This window comes from Ovis canadensis, chromosome 10 (genome assembly GCF_042477335.2).
Source record: "Ovis canadensis isolate MfBH-ARS-UI-01 breed Bighorn chromosome 10, ARS-UI_OviCan_v2, whole genome shotgun sequence".
Taxonomy (NCBI): domain Eukaryota; kingdom Metazoa; phylum Chordata; class Mammalia; order Artiodactyla; family Bovidae; genus Ovis; species Ovis canadensis.
The window spans coordinates 85,056,502-85,075,037 of record NC_091254.1 but is presented as its reverse complement, the minus strand read 5'-3'; the positions used below and the strand labels follow the sequence as shown (position 1 = coordinate 85,075,037).

The 18,536-nt window shown below is 43.3% G+C and overlaps 1 protein-coding gene across 3 annotated transcripts in view; it reads right to left on the bottom strand.

Moving 5' to 3' along the window:
• The window catches only part of LOC138446668 (ATP-binding cassette sub-family C member 4-like), a 172,526-nt gene that overhangs the window by 94,059 nt on the left and 59,931 nt on the right, over nt 1-18,536 (bottom strand). For all 3 annotated transcript variants that reach the window (XM_069601890.1, XM_069601893.1, XM_069601891.1), the window contains 5 exons: nt 12,100-12,196; nt 8,116-8,304; nt 6,611-6,751; nt 5,824-5,861; nt 5,037-5,131 (listed from right to left, as the gene is read on the bottom strand). In XM_069601890.1, the coding sequence (XP_069457991.1) occupies nt 5,037-5,131; nt 5,824-5,861; nt 6,611-6,751; nt 8,116-8,304; nt 12,100-12,196 (560 nt within the window). The remainder of the gene's footprint in view (nt 1-5,036; nt 5,132-5,823; nt 5,862-6,610; nt 6,752-8,115; nt 8,305-12,099; nt 12,197-18,536) is intronic.

Here is an 18,536-nt window from a genome sequence, read left to right as displayed (position 1 = left end):
CCCCAGAATCTCAGCATGCGAGGCCTCTCTGATCATCACCAACTCCCGGAGTTCACTCAGACTCACGTCCATCGAGTCCGTGATGCCATCCAGCCATCTCATCCTCTGCCTTTCACTTCTCCTCCTGCCCCCAATCCCGCCCAGCATCAGAGTCTTTTCCAATGAGTCAACTCTTCGCATGAGGTGGCCAAAGTACTGGAGTTTCAGCTTTAGCATCATTCCTTCCAAAGAAATCCCAGGGCTGATCTCCTTCAGAATGGGCTGGATGGGTCTCCTTGCAGTCCAAGGGACTCTTAAGAGTCTTATCCAACACCACAGTTCAAAAGCATCAATTCTTCGGTGCTCAGCCTTCTTCACAGTCAAACTCTCACATTCATACATGACTACAGGAAAAACAATAGCCTTGACTAGACGGACCTTTATTGGCAAAGTAATGTCTCTGCTTTTGAATATGCTATCTAGGTTTGTCATAACTTTTCTTCCAAGGAGTAAGCATCTTTTAATTTCATGGCTGCAGTCACCATCTGCAGTGATTTTGGAGCCCCCCAAAATAAAGTCTGACACTGTTTCCACTGTTTCCCCATCTATTTCCCATGAAATGATGGGACCAGATGCCATGATCTTCGTTTTCTGAATGTTGAGCTTTAAGCCAAGTTTTTCACTCTCCTCTTTCACTTTCATCAAGAGGCTTTTAGTTCCTCTTCACTTTCTGCCATAAGGATGGTGTCATCTGCATATCTGAGGTTATTGATATTTCTCCCGGCTATCTTGATTCCATCTTGTGCTTCATCCAGCCCAGCATTTCTTATGATGTACTCTGCATATAAGTTAAATAAGCAGAGTGACAATATACAGCCTTGATGTACTACTTTTCCTACTTGGAACCAGTCTGTGGTTACATGTCCAGTTCTAACTGTTGCTTCCTGACCTGCATACAGATTTCTCAAGAGGCAGGTCAGGTGGTCTGGTATTCCCATCTCTTTCAGAATTTTCCACAGTTGATTGTGATCTACATAGTCAAATGCTTTGGCATAGTTAATAAAGCAGAAATAGATGTTCTTCTGGAACTCTCTTGCTTTTTCCATGATCTAATGGATGTTGGCAATTTGATCTCTGGTTCCTCTGCCTTTTCTAAAACCAGCTTGAACATCACGAAGTTCACGGTTCACATATTGCTAAGCCTGACTTGGAGAATTTTGAGCATTACTTTAGTAGCATGTGAGATTAATGCAAATGTGTGGTAGTTTGAGCATTCTTTGGCATTGCCTTTCCTTTGGATTGGAATGAAAACTGACCTTTTCCAGTCCTGTGGCCACTGCTGAGTTTTCCAAATTTGCCATGAAACTAAGCCATGCCCGTGGGGCCACCCAAGGTCATGGTAGAGAGGTCTGACAGAATGTGGTCCCCTGGAGAAGGGAATGGCAAACCACTTCAGTATTCTTACCTTGAGAAACCCATGGACAATATGAAAAGGCAAAATGATAGGATACTGAAAGAGGAACTCCCCAGGTCAGTAGGTGCCCAATATGTTACTGGAGGTCAGTGGAGAAATAACTCCAGAAAGGATGAAGGGATGGAGCCAAAGCAAAAACAATACCCACTTGTGGATATGACTGGTGATAGAAGCAAGATCCGATGCTGTAAAGAGCAATATTGCATAGGAACCTGGAATGTCAGGTCCAGGAATCAAGGCAAATTGGAAGTGGTCAAACAAGAGATGGCAAGAGTGAACGTCGACATTCTAGGAGTCAGCAAAATAAAATGGACTGGAATGGGTGAATTTAACTCAGATGACCATTAGATCTACTACTGTGGACAGAAATCCCTTGGAAGAAATGGAGTAGCCATCACGGTCAACAAGAGAGTCCGAAATGCAGTACTTGGATGCAATCTCAAAAACGACAGAATGATCTCTGTTCGTTTCCAAGGCAAACCTTTCAATATCACAGGAATCCAAATATATGCCCCAACCAGTAACGCTGAAGAAGCTGAAGTTGAACAGTTCAATGAAGACCTACAAGACCTTTTAGAACTAACACCCCAAAAAGATGTCCTTTTCATTATAGGGGACTGGAATGCAAAAGGAGGAACTCAAGAAACACCTGGCATAACAGGAAAATTTGGCCTTGGAATGAGGAATGAAGCAGGGCAAAGACTAATAGAGTTTTGCCAAGAAAATGCACTGGTCATAGCAAACACCCTCTTCCAACAACACAAGAGAAGACTCTACACATGGACATCACCAGATGGTCAACACTGAAATCAGATTGATTATATTCTTTGCAGCTAAAGATGGAGAAGCTCTATACAGTCAACAAAAACAAGACCAGGAGCTGACTGTGGCTCAGATCATGAATTCCTTATTGCCAAATTCAGACTGAAATTGAAGAAGGTAGGGAAAAACACCAGACCATTCATGTTCTGACCTAAATCAAATCCCTTATAATTATACAGTGGAAGTGAGAAATAGATTTAAGGGCCTAGACCTGATAGATAGACTGCCTGATGAACTATGGACTGAGGTTCGTGACATTGTAAAGGAGACAGGGATCAAGACCATCCCCATGGAAAAGAAATGCAAAAAAAGCAAAATGGCTGTCTGGGGAAGCCTTACAAATAGCTGTGAAAAGAAGAGAAGCAAAAAGTAAAGGAGAAAAGGAAAGATATAAGCATCTGAATGCAGAGTTCCAAAGAATAGCAAGAAGAGATAAGAAAGCCTTCTTCAGCAATCAATGCAAAGAAATAGAGGCAAACAACAGAATGGGAAAGACTAGTGATCTCTTCAAGAAAATTACAGATACCAAGGGAGCATTTCATATAAAGATGGGCTCAATAAAGGACTGAAATGATATGGACCTAACAGAAGCAGAAGATATTTAGAAGAGGTGGCAAGAATACACAGAAGAACTGTACAAAAAAGATCTTCACGACCAAGATAATCATCATGGTGTGATCACTCACGTAGAGCCAGACATCCTGGAATGTGAAGTCAAGTGAGCCTTAGAAAGCATCACTACGAACAAAGCTAGTGGAGGTGCTAAAATTCCAGTTGAGCTATTTTAAATCCTGAAAGATGATGCTGTGAAAGTGCTGTACTCAATATGCCAGTGTTCATAGCAACACTATTTACAAAAGCTAGGACATGGAAGCCACCTAAATATCCATCAACAGAAGAATGGTTAAAGAAAGCATTTAAAGTTTCTGTTAAAGACATCCTTTAAATAGTAGCTGGACTGGAAGAAACACAAGCTGGAATGAAGATTTCCGGGAGAAATATCAATAACCTCAGACATGCAGATGACCACCCTTATGGCAGAAAGTGAAGAGGAACTAAAAAGCCTCTTGATGAAAGTAAAAGAGGAGAGTGAAAAAGTTGGCTTAAAGCTCAACATTCAGAAAACGAAGATCACGACATCTGGTCCCATCACTCCATGGGAAATACATGGAGAAACAGTGGAAACAGTGTCAGACTTTATTTTTGGGGGCTCCAAAATCACTGCAGATGGTGACTGCAGCCATGAAATTAAAAGACACTTACTCCTTGGAAGAAAAGTTATGACCAACCTAGATAGCATATTCAAAAGCAGAGACATTACTTTGCCAACAAAGGTCCGTCTAGTCAAGGCTATGGTTTTTCCAGTGATCATGTATGGATGTAAGAGTTTGACTGTGAAGAAGGCTCAGAGCCGAAGAATTGATGCTTTTGAACTGTGGTGTTGGAGAAGACTCTTGAGAGCCCCTTGGACTGCATGGAGATCCAATCAGCCCATTCTGAAGGAGATCAGCCCTGGGATTTCTTTGGAAGGAATGATGCTAAAGCTGAAACTCCAGTACTTTGGCCACCTCATGTGAAGAGTTGACTCATTGGAAAAGACTCTGATGCTGGGCGGGATTGAGGGCAGGAGGAGAAGGGGACGACCAAGGATGAGATGGCTGGATGGCATCACTGACTCGATGGACACGAGTCTGAGTGAACTCCGGGAGTTGGTGATGGACAGGGAGGCCTGGCATGCTGCGATTCATGGGGTCGCAAAGAGTCGGACACGACTGAGTGACCGAACTGAACTGAATGCTATGCTATATATATTCCAAATACTCTTGTGAATAGAGACAGTTATGATAATATTAGTCTGGCAAGCCAAATTTTGAATTAATCACACAGTTGGGGAGGAGATAACACTGTGATCTCAAGGTAAGAAAGAGAAGGAATCCTAATTCCAGACACTGAACTTCCCCTGCTTAGCTTCTCAAGTTATTAGTGAAGCCTAGGAGATGAGCAGTGTGGAAATGGGAGCTTTGAATACCTGGGAGGGAATAATGCTTTTATCTGGGGCCTACGCTGCCAGAAGATTTCATTCAAGATCGATAAAAGTCAGGATAAAAGACAGAATCAGAACAACCTGAACCACAGGGTGGGGATCCATTTCTTTTTTTTTTAAATATAAATTCATTTATTTTAATTGGAGGTTAATTACTTTACAATATTGTATTGGTTTTGCCATACATCAACATGAATCCACCACAGGTATACATGTGTTCCCCATTCTGGACTCCCCTCCCTCCTCCCTCCCCATACCATCCCTCTGGGTCGTCTCAGTGCACCAGTCCCAAGCATCCAGTATCATGCATAGAACCTGGACTGGTGATTTGTCTCATATATGATATTATACATGTTTCAATGCCATTCTCCCATTTCTAATCCCCTTACCCATCCATACAGCAATATAAGATTTACTTAAAGCACCTATTAGAATACACAATAGCTACATATTTCCAGTGGTTGTTTTTCTCAATATTCAATCCTGGTTTAACTACCAAAATCCAGTATGGACCAAATTAAGAGTCCCCATTCAACCTCTTTTCTTCTAGTATATCTTTTTTAAAATAACTATTCTAATTAATTCACAGAGTAAATGTAATTCAGATACTTAATCTATTAAGACATTACTAAATTACTCTGGAAGCCCTCTTGCTCATGCAGACTCATTGTAAGCACCTTAAACTCTGGTATTACAGAGCAGATGACTCAACTTTACCTGAATAAACTTCTAAGTACCAGTTCAGAACGGACACTACATCTTCATCTTCTTTAACTAATACTCCAGAATACAGGTCACTTTGTAGATTTGACCTATGGAACAGGAAATAAAAACTATTACACTATGGATATACATCAAATTTATACAAATATCACCAAAAAAATTACCTCAATTCAAGAAATGTATTTTATGCTGGAAAGTGTTTCCCAGCACACAAGGCCCTCTGTATGTCTCCCTTTTAAAAATCTGAATCATGACTTTCAGTTTTCAAAATTATCTGTGAAGACAGACTTAGAAGATGAACTTATGGTTGCCAAGGGGAAGGATGGATAGAATGGATGCTCATGCACAAACTGCTATATTTAAAACAGGTAACCAACAAGGGCTTATTGTATAGCATATGGAAGTCTGCCCAATGTTATGTGGCAACCTGGATGGGAGGGAAGTTTGGGGGAGAATGGATACGCATATATGCATGGCTGCATCCCTTCACTGTTTATATGAAACTATCACAACATTGTTGATCGGCTATATTGCAATACAATATTAAAAGTTCAAAAAAAGAAAAAGAATTGTCTGTGAAGAAGCTGCTACAGTGAGGGACATGGAGAGAGACCACAGGGGGATCACACACCACCTGCAGGAACTTTCATCTTTCTTCAGGGAAACTACATAAGGGTCAGAAGAGGAGGCTGAACTTGCCCCATCTCTCCCCCTGACTCTGTGGGAAAAGGGGCTTTGTGTAGATTTCACAGCACTTTGGGTCAGACCAGGAATCACTCACCAGAATGCAAGCCACCAATCCTGCAGGACATAGGCAACCTGGAGCAGGAAACAACAGTCACTCACACACTGACATCACTGAGCCTCACACCCCACTCACCAGGCTGGGGGATGGGAAGGCTCCAGAACATGGAGATGGTCCTTCTGGCTCAGGTCTCCATCAAGCCCCACACCCCAGATGATTACAGGTCAGGGGAGGGCATCTTACAAGTTAATATCTTTAAAAGAAATCCCCTTTTCCCTAGACGACTTTGCTCCCCAAATATAATGTACATCAATGCAAATTCAAGTGGACTTCAAAAGGCAGTAATAACAGTACAAATGTTCAGATTTTTTTCAAAGCAAAAGCTAGACAGGTACAGTGATGGTCAGTTCTGGGTGTCAGCTTGGCTGGGTCAGTCTCCAGTGATTCAACCACTCATCTAGATGTTGCTGTGAACGTATTTTGTGGATGTGGTTCAAATCCATCATCAGAACTTCAGGAGAGGAGACCACCCTCAACACTATGGTGGCCTCGTCCAGTCAGATGAAGGTCTGAAGAGCAAAACCTTCCTAGAGGAGGAAGAAATTCTGTCTCAAGACATCAGGGTCAGCTCCTGTCTAAGGTTTCAGTCTGCAGGCCTGACTTTCAGATTTCACATTCCCCACGCTAGGCCCACAACTGCATGAGCAAAGTCTTTGAGATAAATCTCTTTATATGCATATTTAAAAATAATTATAAAATACAGTATAAATAGTATATAAATATCAAGCTGAGTGCACAAACCAAAATAAACACCCTTATGTACCTGAGCTGCGATGTTGACTAGAATAAGGAAGATGATGACAGGCCAGTCAGCACTGGCTGTGAAGTAATTCACATAGGTCTTAAAACCAACTTTTCCTTCCAAATGATCCTCCAGAGGTAGTGTAACTTGTATATTCTCAGTCTAGAAAGGAAAAATGGCAGTGAGAGATGAAATTTTTAAAAATGAACCCCAAATTTTAAGAGCTCAGCAACATCCTCCACTGCAAAGCTGTAGGAAACAGACACATCTCATACACTGGTAGGAGTGCAGGATGGTCCATTTCCTACGGAGAAGGATGTAGGGATATCTGGCCAAACCACATATGTGTTTACACTTGAACCCAGCCATCCTACTTCTAGGAATCTATTAGAAATAAGGATATGTCATTCACATGGGTTCATTCAATGTTGCATAGTTTTGCTTAAAATACATCAAGACTCTCAACACACACAAAACAAAGTCAATTAACGTATAAATGCAGAAGTTTGATCTAAGATAACACACAAAATGATATGGAGCTAATGTATCCCTCTAGATGACTTGTGTCATTCAGTGATAGAAACATAACACATACTTGGGGCTCAAAATACCAGCCAAATATAGTAAACTGAGTTCACAGAGAGAGCTGGAGTAGTATAAGTTTGGATAGCACATTGCAAGCATATGATCTGAATCTATTTGGTTCCTAAGTTTCAGAGAGTGATTCCTGAGTTTAGAAAGTGAACAGCTAATCTGAATACTTATCAGAACCATTCCAGGCTCCTGGGTTTGGATATTGAGGGTTTGGCTATCAAGGGAATATCTGTGTACGTTTTTAAGGGAGATCTAGTGCAGTTTCTCATTTCTGTCTGGAGGACTTAGAATGCATTATAGCATCACAGGAGCCTAGTGCGTCCTCGGCTCTACCCTGGCTACTGGGATTCAAGGTTGATAAGATGTGGTTCTCAGTCTTGAAGGGTAAGAAAGGATGGGAACTAATACCAAAGTGTCTACCATGTGTCAGGTCCTTTGCACACATTACCTCTGGCCCATCACAAACCACCTGACACTGAGGCAAAATAATACCATCAGTCACCTGCAGTGCCAGAACATTCCAACATATAGGAAAAGTAGCTGATTTAACATGGCAACAGCAGGACTCAGTCTAAGGGGGTCTTCACATTAATCCTCTGGATGCATAAGGGAAGCCAGGGGCCACCAGCATGAGTAGGGTATAACTAAGGTAAACTGAAGGGTTCTCAATCAGTGTGAGCCACATGCACTCCAAAATTCATAGCAGTGCACCCACTACTGATCTCCATAAGATTCTCCATCCTACACTCAAAGGGGAACCCCAAGCAGGCTTGCTCCCCTCATGCTCTTCTAATTCTACTAATTCCATGGAACAAGACTTTGGGAACTTAGGGTCTACTTTGGGACAAATGAAGATGTCACAAGCAGACTAAAGGTTCATGAGACCACCAAGGGCAGACAAACCCGGGAACACTGCAGGATGAGAAACTCACATCTTGGTCTTCTGGAGCCACATCTTTCAATGAGGGTCTGGGAGACTGACCCAAAGACTCAGAGATCACAGTGGGAGTTCCTGGAACTGGAGATGGTTCAGACTGCTCATTCTCCTTCTCAAAAAGGGAAAAAATATCTATCCCGGATTTCAGGAACTCAGAGTAAGTTCCTCTTTCCACCATTTTGCCCTAAAATTAAAAAAAAAAATTGAGAGAAATTAATTTATATTTTATAATATTAAATCAACCTAAATACTAATCAAAAAAGTTATCTGGTTTTAAATTATGATTTTTGAAGAAAAAAAATGATCTCTGTGTCTAGAATTCCTGTGGAGAAATCTAGTTCAGTCAGCTCAGGACACAACTGAGCCTTGCATTCTCTGCCAAACCCTGTCCCTGTGTTAGGTCCTGGGGGACATGAAAGAAAGGTGTGCTCATGTGTTAAAAATGGAGGCCATTGACATGACTACCCTGGGTACCTGGGGAAGAAAGAAGTACAGAGGTTGATGGGAGAATCAGCACAGTCTTCTTAGACAACATGGGGATTGAGAGAAGCCTCATGTGACAATTCCAGGAAAGAAACTTAAACTTAACCCAGAGGTGGGGCCCAGCACATCTGCATGTGGGTGAGAGTCTTTCATTAATCTTCACTGCCCACTGTGACTGTCACACTGTCACGGCCGGGATAACAGGAACCAGCCCTGGACAGAAAACCCACGAGAGGCATCTCCATGGTCTCTACAACTGCCACCACACACAGCAAGTTCCCAACTGAAAATTCAATATTCCACCTGATAAAGTAATTAAACAAGGAGGCTATGGGGCGGGGGTGGCTCTTAAACCTTGGCAATCTGTGCCCACAAACCAAAACCTAAGCCAGAATCAATGCACTCAGGTCCAAGAAAAAATTTAGGAATGATCAACCACAAGCAGCCAACCAGGCTTCCCCAAATCAGACAACTGCTTAAGCTACAGCCAATCAAATCATTTTCTTTGAATACATGTGACACATCCTTGCACAGTTTCCCTCCCTTCCAAAGTCATATAAAATAATGTGCAGATGTTTCACTATCTTCTGACCCCATGAACCCAGACTCAGCTGATTCACTCAGTAGCAAATAAAACATCAGAGGGAAAAAATGTCAGGATGCAAAACTCATCAAATGAGAGCAGCTCTGGTTGAGGCAGCTCAGGTGGACAGAGCTGGCCCAGGACCCTTGCTGGGATCCCTCTCACCCTCTCCCCTGAGGGGGTCCACTGGGAGAAACACAGGGAAGCCTTTGGGTGCCGTCAGATACTGTATAACTAGAAAATTATGCAGAATGTACTGTATCTTGTTCCACTTGGGAGGCAAAATTTACACACAGCTTTAATGAAATCACCATTCACCACATCAAATCTGTAATGTGCAAATTAAATGACTGGTAGTACAAAGACAGCAATTTCACTCAGCAGTCAAGCGCTGACAATTACGAGGAGACAAGGGGGCAGCCATCCCCTCTCTGCTGTGAGAGAGGGACCTGACAAGCAGTGAGGATGGTCCCCAACTCATCCAGGAGTGCTCACCAGTAGACAAATAGTTGTTTTGTGAGTACTAAAATTGGGGGTAGTTTCCTCAAAGGAAGCAATAAGGGGGCCCCAAAACATCTAGGACTGGCTAAATAGGTTTTTCTCCTGCCCACTGATCCTGTGCTCATAACACTATCCACACTGGGTTTACACACTAGAATCGCCCCCTCTGCACATGAAATCAACTGCTCTCGACCTTGCAAACCTTAGCCCCTTCTGGAGGAGTAGAGAAAGAGTTGACACATGAAACTCCTTCCAGAGAGGCAGGGGTTCTGTATTTTAATAATCTTTCTTGCAGCAGAGATTCATTTCAGAAGTCAGGGATCTGACCAAGGGCCAGTGGAATAGTCAGGGGTTAACAACAAAGGTGCTGAGACCTAGAAGTAAAAAAGCCAAGGAGTGAAGCACCAAATGACCACCAAGTCTGACACCTCTCATTAATCTCCAGCCCACCCTCAGCCATGCTAGGAGCTGTGGGTTGGATGGTGCTCCCTCCTCAAAAAGATAAGTTCAAACATGACACCTGCGAATGTGACCTTATTTGGAAGCAAAGTCTCTCCAGATGTAATCAAGTTAAGATGAGGTCACACTGGAGCAGAGTGACCCTACATCCAATATGACTGATGTTCTTATGAGAAGACACCTAGACTGACACAGGGGCAACCAGGGACAACGGCCATGTCATATCATAGGCAGAGAGCACAGTGCTGCAGCCGGAAGCCAAGGAACAGAAGGAAGGCCGGTGAACACAAGAGGCTGGAAGGAAGGATTCTCCCCTGGAGCCTTCAGAGAGAGCACGGCCATGCCAGCACCTGGATTTGGGAGCTGTAGCCTCCAGAACAGGGAGATGATAAACGTCTGCTGTTGTAAGTCACTCAGTTTGCAGTACTAGGTTCAGTTCAGTTCAGTTGCTCAGTCATGTCTGACTCTTCGTGACCCCATGAATCGCAGCACGCCAGGCCTCCCTGTCCATCACCAACTCCTGGAGTTCACTCAGATTCACGTCCATCGAGTCAGTGATGCCATCCAGCCATCTTTACAGTAGTTCTAAAAACTGACTCTCTAGCCTGAGCCCACACTTCTGTTTCCTCAACTTTACTAAGACTCCTAACTGCTTCTTCTGTACCCCCTCCAGTGACCATTGGAGGAATCTCTTAACTCCCACATCAGATCACATCCCTCCTCTGCTCTGGACCGTGCAAAGCTTCCATCCCATTTCCAGTCCCTGCCCACAGCTCAGAGACCAGCTCCCTCCCATTCCCCTGCTCACTCTCCTCAGACACACTGGTCTTCCTGTTGTTCCTCCAACCTGCCAGGTTGCTCCTTCCTGAGGACCCCCTGCCTCAGACCCTCTCCCCCTGGTGACTGCATGGTCCCCCCACCTTCATGTTACTCAGACCCCGTGAGGCACCAGCTCCTCAGGGAGGCCAGGATGTCAGCCCACCTACCTCTCTCTCTGTCACATCCTCCCCATAAGCCTCGTGAAGGCAGGGTCTTGTCCTTCTGCTGCACAGACTCCCACACGAATCGGGCACATAGAGACTTGGGCAGGGAGACCAGCAACTGGCGACACCAGCAGAGAGGGCGTCTCTGATCTGGGTGTTTGGCTACCCAACCTCGCTTCTCGTGTTAATGGTAGATGCTCTTGAAGCAAACTAGGTATAACAGTCACCTGGATACCAACAGGTATTAGTATCTCTAATTTCTAAGTAATACACTTTGACTTAAGTCATGGAAGAAGAAAATTAAAAGTTCTAAATAAACATTACACTTAACAGATTTCATTAGAAGAGTGATGATTCAGTAACCTAGGGTTTATGTAGCTTAGAATGTGAAAGAAAGTGAAAGTCACTCAGTTGTGTACAACTCTTTGCGACCCCATGGACTATACAGTCCATGAAATTCTCCAGGCCAAAGTACTAGAGTGGGTAGCCTTTCCCTTCTCCAGGGGACCTTCCCAACCCAGGGATCAAACCCAGGTCTCCTACATTGCAGGAAGATTCCTTACCAACTGACCCACAAGGGGAAGCCCTAGAGCGTAGGCTTAGCATATAGTAGTGATATTTCTGGGCTTTCCAGGTGGCACTAGTGGTAAAGAAACTGCCTGACAATGAGACAGTTTTCGATGATAGGAGACTCAGTTTCAGTTCCTAGGTCGGGAAGATCCCCTGGAGGAGGGCATGGCAACCCCCTCCAGTATTCTCGCCAGGGAAACCCCATGAACAGAAGAGCCAGGTGGGCTACAGGTCTTTGGATTCATCCTCTAAGGCATGAACAGCAGCTCTGAGAAGAGGGCATAAAACTCAGGGAGAAGAGGGTGTTTACCATGAATGCGAGGAGAGTGACTTGCGGGGATGTCTGTCCTTGGACACACCTGAGTGTTAGCAATTCCACGGACTTCTAGAAACTACTTACATCTCTCAGTATCAGAATCTGACTTGCATCTTCTAGGTACTGCAGCTGATGAGTCACTAAGATTGTGATCTTCTCCTTCAAGACCTGACGAATACACCTACAAATGTAAGAGGTACAGTATGCAAAAGCATGTTAATGGGGGTGCTTCAAACTGGAAACTTATATTTTGAAAAGAATAAGACAAATACCACACAGCAGTCAAAGATCTTCAGTTTAAATACCAAATCAATAATAATTATTAAATAAACATAAATCAATTAATCCGACCAGGTTCTTAAATTTATCAGCAGCAAATTTGAACCCAACTCTGCTTAAAAAATTCTAAAAAGCAGTCCACTGAAGGAGGTACACATAGCTAAGGGGTTTTTTTTGTTGTTGTTGTTTTTATGGCATGATTATATTTACATTTTTTTTAAATTTTATTTTTACTTTATTTTACTTTACAATACTGTATTGGTTTTGCCATACACTGACATGAATCCACCGCAGGTGTATACGAGCTCCCAATCCTGAATCCCCCTCCCACCTCCCACCCCATATCATCTCTCTGGATCATCCTCATGCACCAGCCCCCAAGCATCCTGTATCCTGTATCGAACATAGACTGGCACTTCGTTTCTTACATGATAGTATACATGTTTCAATACCATTCTCCCAGATCATCCCACCCTCTCCCTCTCCCTCAGAGTCCAGGCTTTTTAATAAAACTCAGCTTAACAATTATATACATGTTTCATAAAAAAAAAAATTGAGTAATACTGAGATTCTGAAATTCTACTGAACTAAAATACTATTTTAATGCTATGTAGAAATGGGAGGAGAGGGATCTATGTCATATAAAAATGTTTACATTCTTAGCTTTCTGAGTGATTATAATTAATGATGTAAATATTAACAACAACAACAACAAAACTAATAGATTCTAGGTAATCTTCGCCACAGTGCATTTACTAGACACTTGTTCCCAAAGAATGTTAGATAAAAAATGAATGCCAGCATGGCCTCCATTAGTCTCTGCAATATTCCAGAGGAATATTCCATCCAGAAAGCAAGTCTTCTTCCATTAGGACTGAACACTTTCCAAACATGAAAATAAAAGAACGGAATCCAAATGGCCCGAATCACAGTGGAAATCACCCAGTGGCTCAGAGCACGTGCCAGTGCTCTATAGTCAAGACCTCCCTCACTATTCAACCTTAAATCTTTTTCACAGGGGAAAAAAAAAAAACAAAAAAACAAAAACCACTTGCTCCTACATTTTAAATGCAGACCCATAGGAACTCAGCCCAGTCTAACCCCAAAGGGTCCACAACCCCTTTAGGGAAGCAAGTGCCCAGGCCTGGGCCCACGTGATCACAGGCAGGTCTGAGTGCCCCAGCCCTTCGCAGAGAAAAATCTCAGGAACCTGGGCCAGAGCTCAGCCTGTGAGTGAGTCAGATGGAGGGTCTGGAGGCAGCAGACTGCAGCTCAGTCCCTCTCAGGAGCCTGACGACATCGGACAAGAGACTAAACCTCAGTTTCTTCATCTCAGAACGCCAATGACAACGTCATCCACACGTTCTGAGAAATCAAACCACCAACACGCTCAGTAAGCGTCAGCCCCTTTCTCCGCTCCTCCCTAACCACAAGGGGCCCTGTGCTTTGGACTCAGTACAGAAGAGTCCTAAGGGGACACTCTGGACACTGGGTCTGTGATCAGAATCAGGACCCCAGGACTCAGACACACAAACCATCACTTCATTAAATCCAAAAGGATTCATTCTGACCCTTTAACATGTGTTAGTTCAGCATTCATACTAAGTTTCTTGACTAACACTTTTTTCAAATAAAAAAAAAGTATCATACTAAAGCATTTAAATAGAATTTTTTTTTCTCCTTAATTCATAATTACCTGCCAGTAGTCTCAGAAGATTTGTTATTGTTAGAAGATTAGATTTGTTAATCAAATCCAATGGGCTACTATGTCCAAGATGGACCAACACAAAAGTTTTAAAATGTTTTCTCAACAGTCCATCACAGATGAGGTAACATAATTAATAACAAAGTGATCAATTGATGGCTTTATATTTTTTCCTAAAAAGTGCTTTTATCCAAATCATTAGGAAGATACACTATTTTCCAAGTTTTTAGATTAAAAATTTCCAAATCGTGACAGAAATTACTGAGTCAGCAACCAGTTCTTTAGTTGTTATTCAGATATAAAGACTGTGTTAGTCCTATAATCCCACATATATCATATATAAGGGCTGGCCCCTGATAGCTCAGTTGGTAGAAAATCTGCCTGCAATGAGACCTTGGTTTGATCCCTGGGTTGGGAAGATCCCTTGAAGAAGGGAAAGGCTGCCCACTTCAGTATTCCAGCCTGAAGAATTCCTATAGTCCACGGAGTCACAAAAAGCCTCTTGATGAAAGTGAAAGAGGAGAGTGAAAAAGTTGGCTTAAAGCTCAACATTCAGAAAACGAAGATCATGGCATCCGGTCCCATCACTTCATGGTAAATAGATGGAGAAACAGTGGAAACAGTGTCAGACTTTATTTTGGGGGGCTCCAAAATCACTGCAGATGGTGACTGCAGCCTTGAAATTAAAAGACACTTACTCCTTGGAAGAAAAGTTATGAGCAACCTAGATAGCATATTCAAAAGCAGAGACATTATTACTTTGCCGACTAAGGTCCGTCTAGTTAAGGCTATGGTTTTCCCAGTAGTCATGTATGGATGTGAGAGTTAGACTGTGAAGAAGGCTTAGCGCCGAAGAATTGATGCTTTTGAACTGTGGTGTTGGAGAAGACTCTTGAGAGTCCCTTGGACTACAGGGAGATCCAACCAGTCCATTCTGAAGGAGATCAACCCTGGGATTTCTTTGGAAGGAATGATGCTAAAGCTGAAACTCCAGTACTTTGGCCACCTCATGTGAAGAGCTGACTCATTGGAAAAGACTCTGATGCTGGGAGGGATTGGGGGCAGGAGGAGAAGGGGACAACCGAGGATGAGATGGCTGGATGGCATCACTGACTCGATGGACGCGAGTCTGAGTGAACTCCGGGAGTTGGTGATGAACAGGGAGGCCTGGCGTGCTGCGATTCATGGGGTCGCAAAGAGTCAGACACGATTGAGGACTGAACTGAACTGAACTGAACTGAACTGATGGGGTCACAAAGTGTCGGACACGACTGAGCAACTTTCACTTTTCACTTTAAGAGAGGACATATCCTGTGGTGGAGGGGACACAGATGAAACAGACAGAGGCCCCACCCACCTCCATTCATTCAGTCAATAGAGGTTTGTTGAAGAGCCAGTCACTGTCCTAAGTGCTGAGGATACACTGAAGTCAAGATAGAAGACAATACTCTGCACCGTGCACAGGGGGACGCACTGAACGATTATAGACAATGCACTATTGGGCCGTGCTGTATGCTCTAAAGAAAAAGCAAGGGGGGCTGCTCTCTTAGATAGGGAGGCAAGGGAGCCCTGAGACTCTCTGGGGAAACATCCTGGAAGAAGACACAGCAGGGGCAGGGGTCTTGGGACTGAACACACTGGGCTGAGGCGCCTTCCTGCATTTACAGCTTGAGGGCTGGTGGCGGGGCTCATAAATAGCCAAGTGCACCCACTGAGGGCTGTGGGAAGTGGGAGTGCACGGGCGCCGCCTGGAGGAGCGGGAGGGAATGGCAGGGCCCACCTTCCTTCTGGGTCCTGGCACAACGCTCCCTGGCTCTGGGACAGAGGGGCCAGTGTGTACAGACAGACAGGGGTAAGAAAGGACCCCACAGAGCCAGCACAGCTGGATACTGAGTGAATATGGGGATGAGCTAGAAATGTTGATGGGGGCAGAAGAAGCCTGTTCTCTGTCTGAGGACCTGGAGCTGCTTCCTGAATGTGAAGAGGGGTCTGAGAAGGGCTGGAGCAGGAGGGTGAGCTGTGTAGACAGCAGTGTGGGAGTCTGATCAGGACAGACCCAAAGATTTGATAATGCAGGAGGTAGGGGTCTGCGATGTGGGGCTGAACCAGGGCCGGATCCACAGCTGGACACAGGTGAGACAGCATCAGTTTACCCAAGGCCCCTCACTTTCTGTGGGTGACAGAACCCATTTAGTATTCACAGCATAAATTGTAAAACTGACAAACCTTAATGACCTTCCTTCATGACTGAAGGAATCTGCTAATCGTAAGTAAAAGTGTGATTCATTCACTTTTAATACAAAACCCTTCACATGACTAAGCTGCCATGTGACCACCGTCTCTCACAGCATATTGTTCCATCCAGTTCTCTAGCTTGAGAACACTCTCCAACTGCTGCTGAGTGATTTCCTAATTTGCTTTCATGCTCTCTGCTTTTGCTTTAAATCACCCTAGAGAATGTGGTTCTGATTAGCAAACAACAGTTTTAAGCCTGCTTCTATCAAATATATATCCAAAGTGGTGCGCCCAAAATATTTGAGAGGATTTTATAAATATCTCCTGTGTTTGAAAAAGAGCTCAGGAGAACTTCTGTGACCAGCCCACTGTATTTGACACCAAACTGCCTTCCCCTGTGACACGGATGCAACGGCCAGTAGAATCTGTTCCTGCCGTGATGGGGAGCTTGTGCAGATGCACACAAGACATTTGTGAGCTCAGGGTGGGGCGCTGGGAACAAGGAGGCTGAGATACTCATGATGCCAAGAGGGTGGGGGTGGAGAATCACTGTCACAGCACTAGCTCCTGTCATTGAACTCATGACAAGACACAGGCACTTCTCTAAGGGAAAATTCATCAAGCCATGAACAGGAGAGGCTGGGAATGGAGGGTCAGATCAGAGAGCTGGAGGCCATGCCATGTGTCATCTGCCCTGTTCTCTCATGTTCTCAAAGATTCAGTGCTACTATGCAGGTTTGTATGTGTGTTACAATATACCTGACATGAAATTTACCATTTTAACAATTTTAAGCATATAGCTCAGTGGCATTAAGTACATTTACATAGTTGTGCAGCCATCACCATCATCCATCTCCACGACTCTTTCATCACCCCAACACTGAGCACATTTTACATACGGGCAGGTCCCACCAAAGACTAATGACCCCTGCTCAGTGGACGTGGAATCCCAGCTCCTCGTGTCCAGAGCTCAGAGCTCCTCACACATCTCCCTCTCACACTCTGCTGAAGTCTCTTTACTTTGCTATTCTGGACCTGCTGTAAATCAGTCATGTCCCCTCAGATTCACTTGATACTTTAACCATCCGTACTGTAGAACTCAGTGACAGAGACTTTTATTTTTTTTATTTTTATTTTTTTTTTCTGGAAACTGATCCGATTTCTTTATTTTTGGGTTTGCTTATATACCTTTTGTTACACATAGGGATGAATACAGAGTCACGCGGGGGTCAGCAGTCCTGACCTTTAAAATCAGGTGCTTCACATAAATGTATAAAAAAAAGTCTTAGGGATATTACATAATCTTCTGGCCATGAGTGAGACCTGCCGACATTTTATGATCCTTTCTTTCTGATAACCAAAAAACTTATTTCTTCCAAGGGTGTTTTTTCTTAAACCAGGCACCACCCTCCAAATAAAGTTACATTCCTATAGGGTGAGCGTGTAGTGAGTTACAATCAAGAAAGGAATTTATTTAACGAAAGGTTAACATGATTAGTCTTAAAGGTTAATACTTATTTCTCCTATATGCTTAAAGGTTAATACTTATTTCTTCCTATATGCTAGTTATATTCATTATAAGAGTAGGGAACATGGAGATTTAGCAGCAAACATCAGCCCACCAACGGAAAATCCTTTCACCAATGCTCCCCTTAAGATCTATTTAGTCTTAAGATATGATAAAGTTACATTCTTACATAGTAAGGACACAGTGATTTATAACAAGGTACAGTGATCTATTACAAAAGAGAAAATCCATTAACTCAAAAAGTTTAGTATTGCTAACATCAAAAACTACTATATTTCCTTTGCTATATTCCAAATACATTGATTAATATATTCCCAGGTGCCTAAGGATATGGAGGCCTGTCGGCAATCATTGACTCAACAAGAAGAAAAAGTCCTATGCTAATTAAGACTCTCAAAACACTCCAAAATGCTCTGTGCTGTTTATGGTTAAGAGGTAGTAAACAATCATGTGGCAGGAGTATGGATAATCCTGTCATACAAGCTAGTCTGTCAGCAGAGAGGTTTGACCTGAGACATCCTTGTCCCACCCAGAGCAGGGAATTAGCAGCAATTATTGACACAACAAATGAAGAACCCTTCACCAATATAATTCCTAACCAACCCACTATATTAATAATTTCCAACTCCCCAAAAGATTTTGCCTTTATTTTTATTATTATTATTTTTTTTAGTTTTTTATTTTTTAAATTTTAAAATCTTTAATTCTTACATGTGTTCCCAAACATGAACCCCCCTCCCACCTCCCTCCCCATAACATCTCCCTGGGTTATCC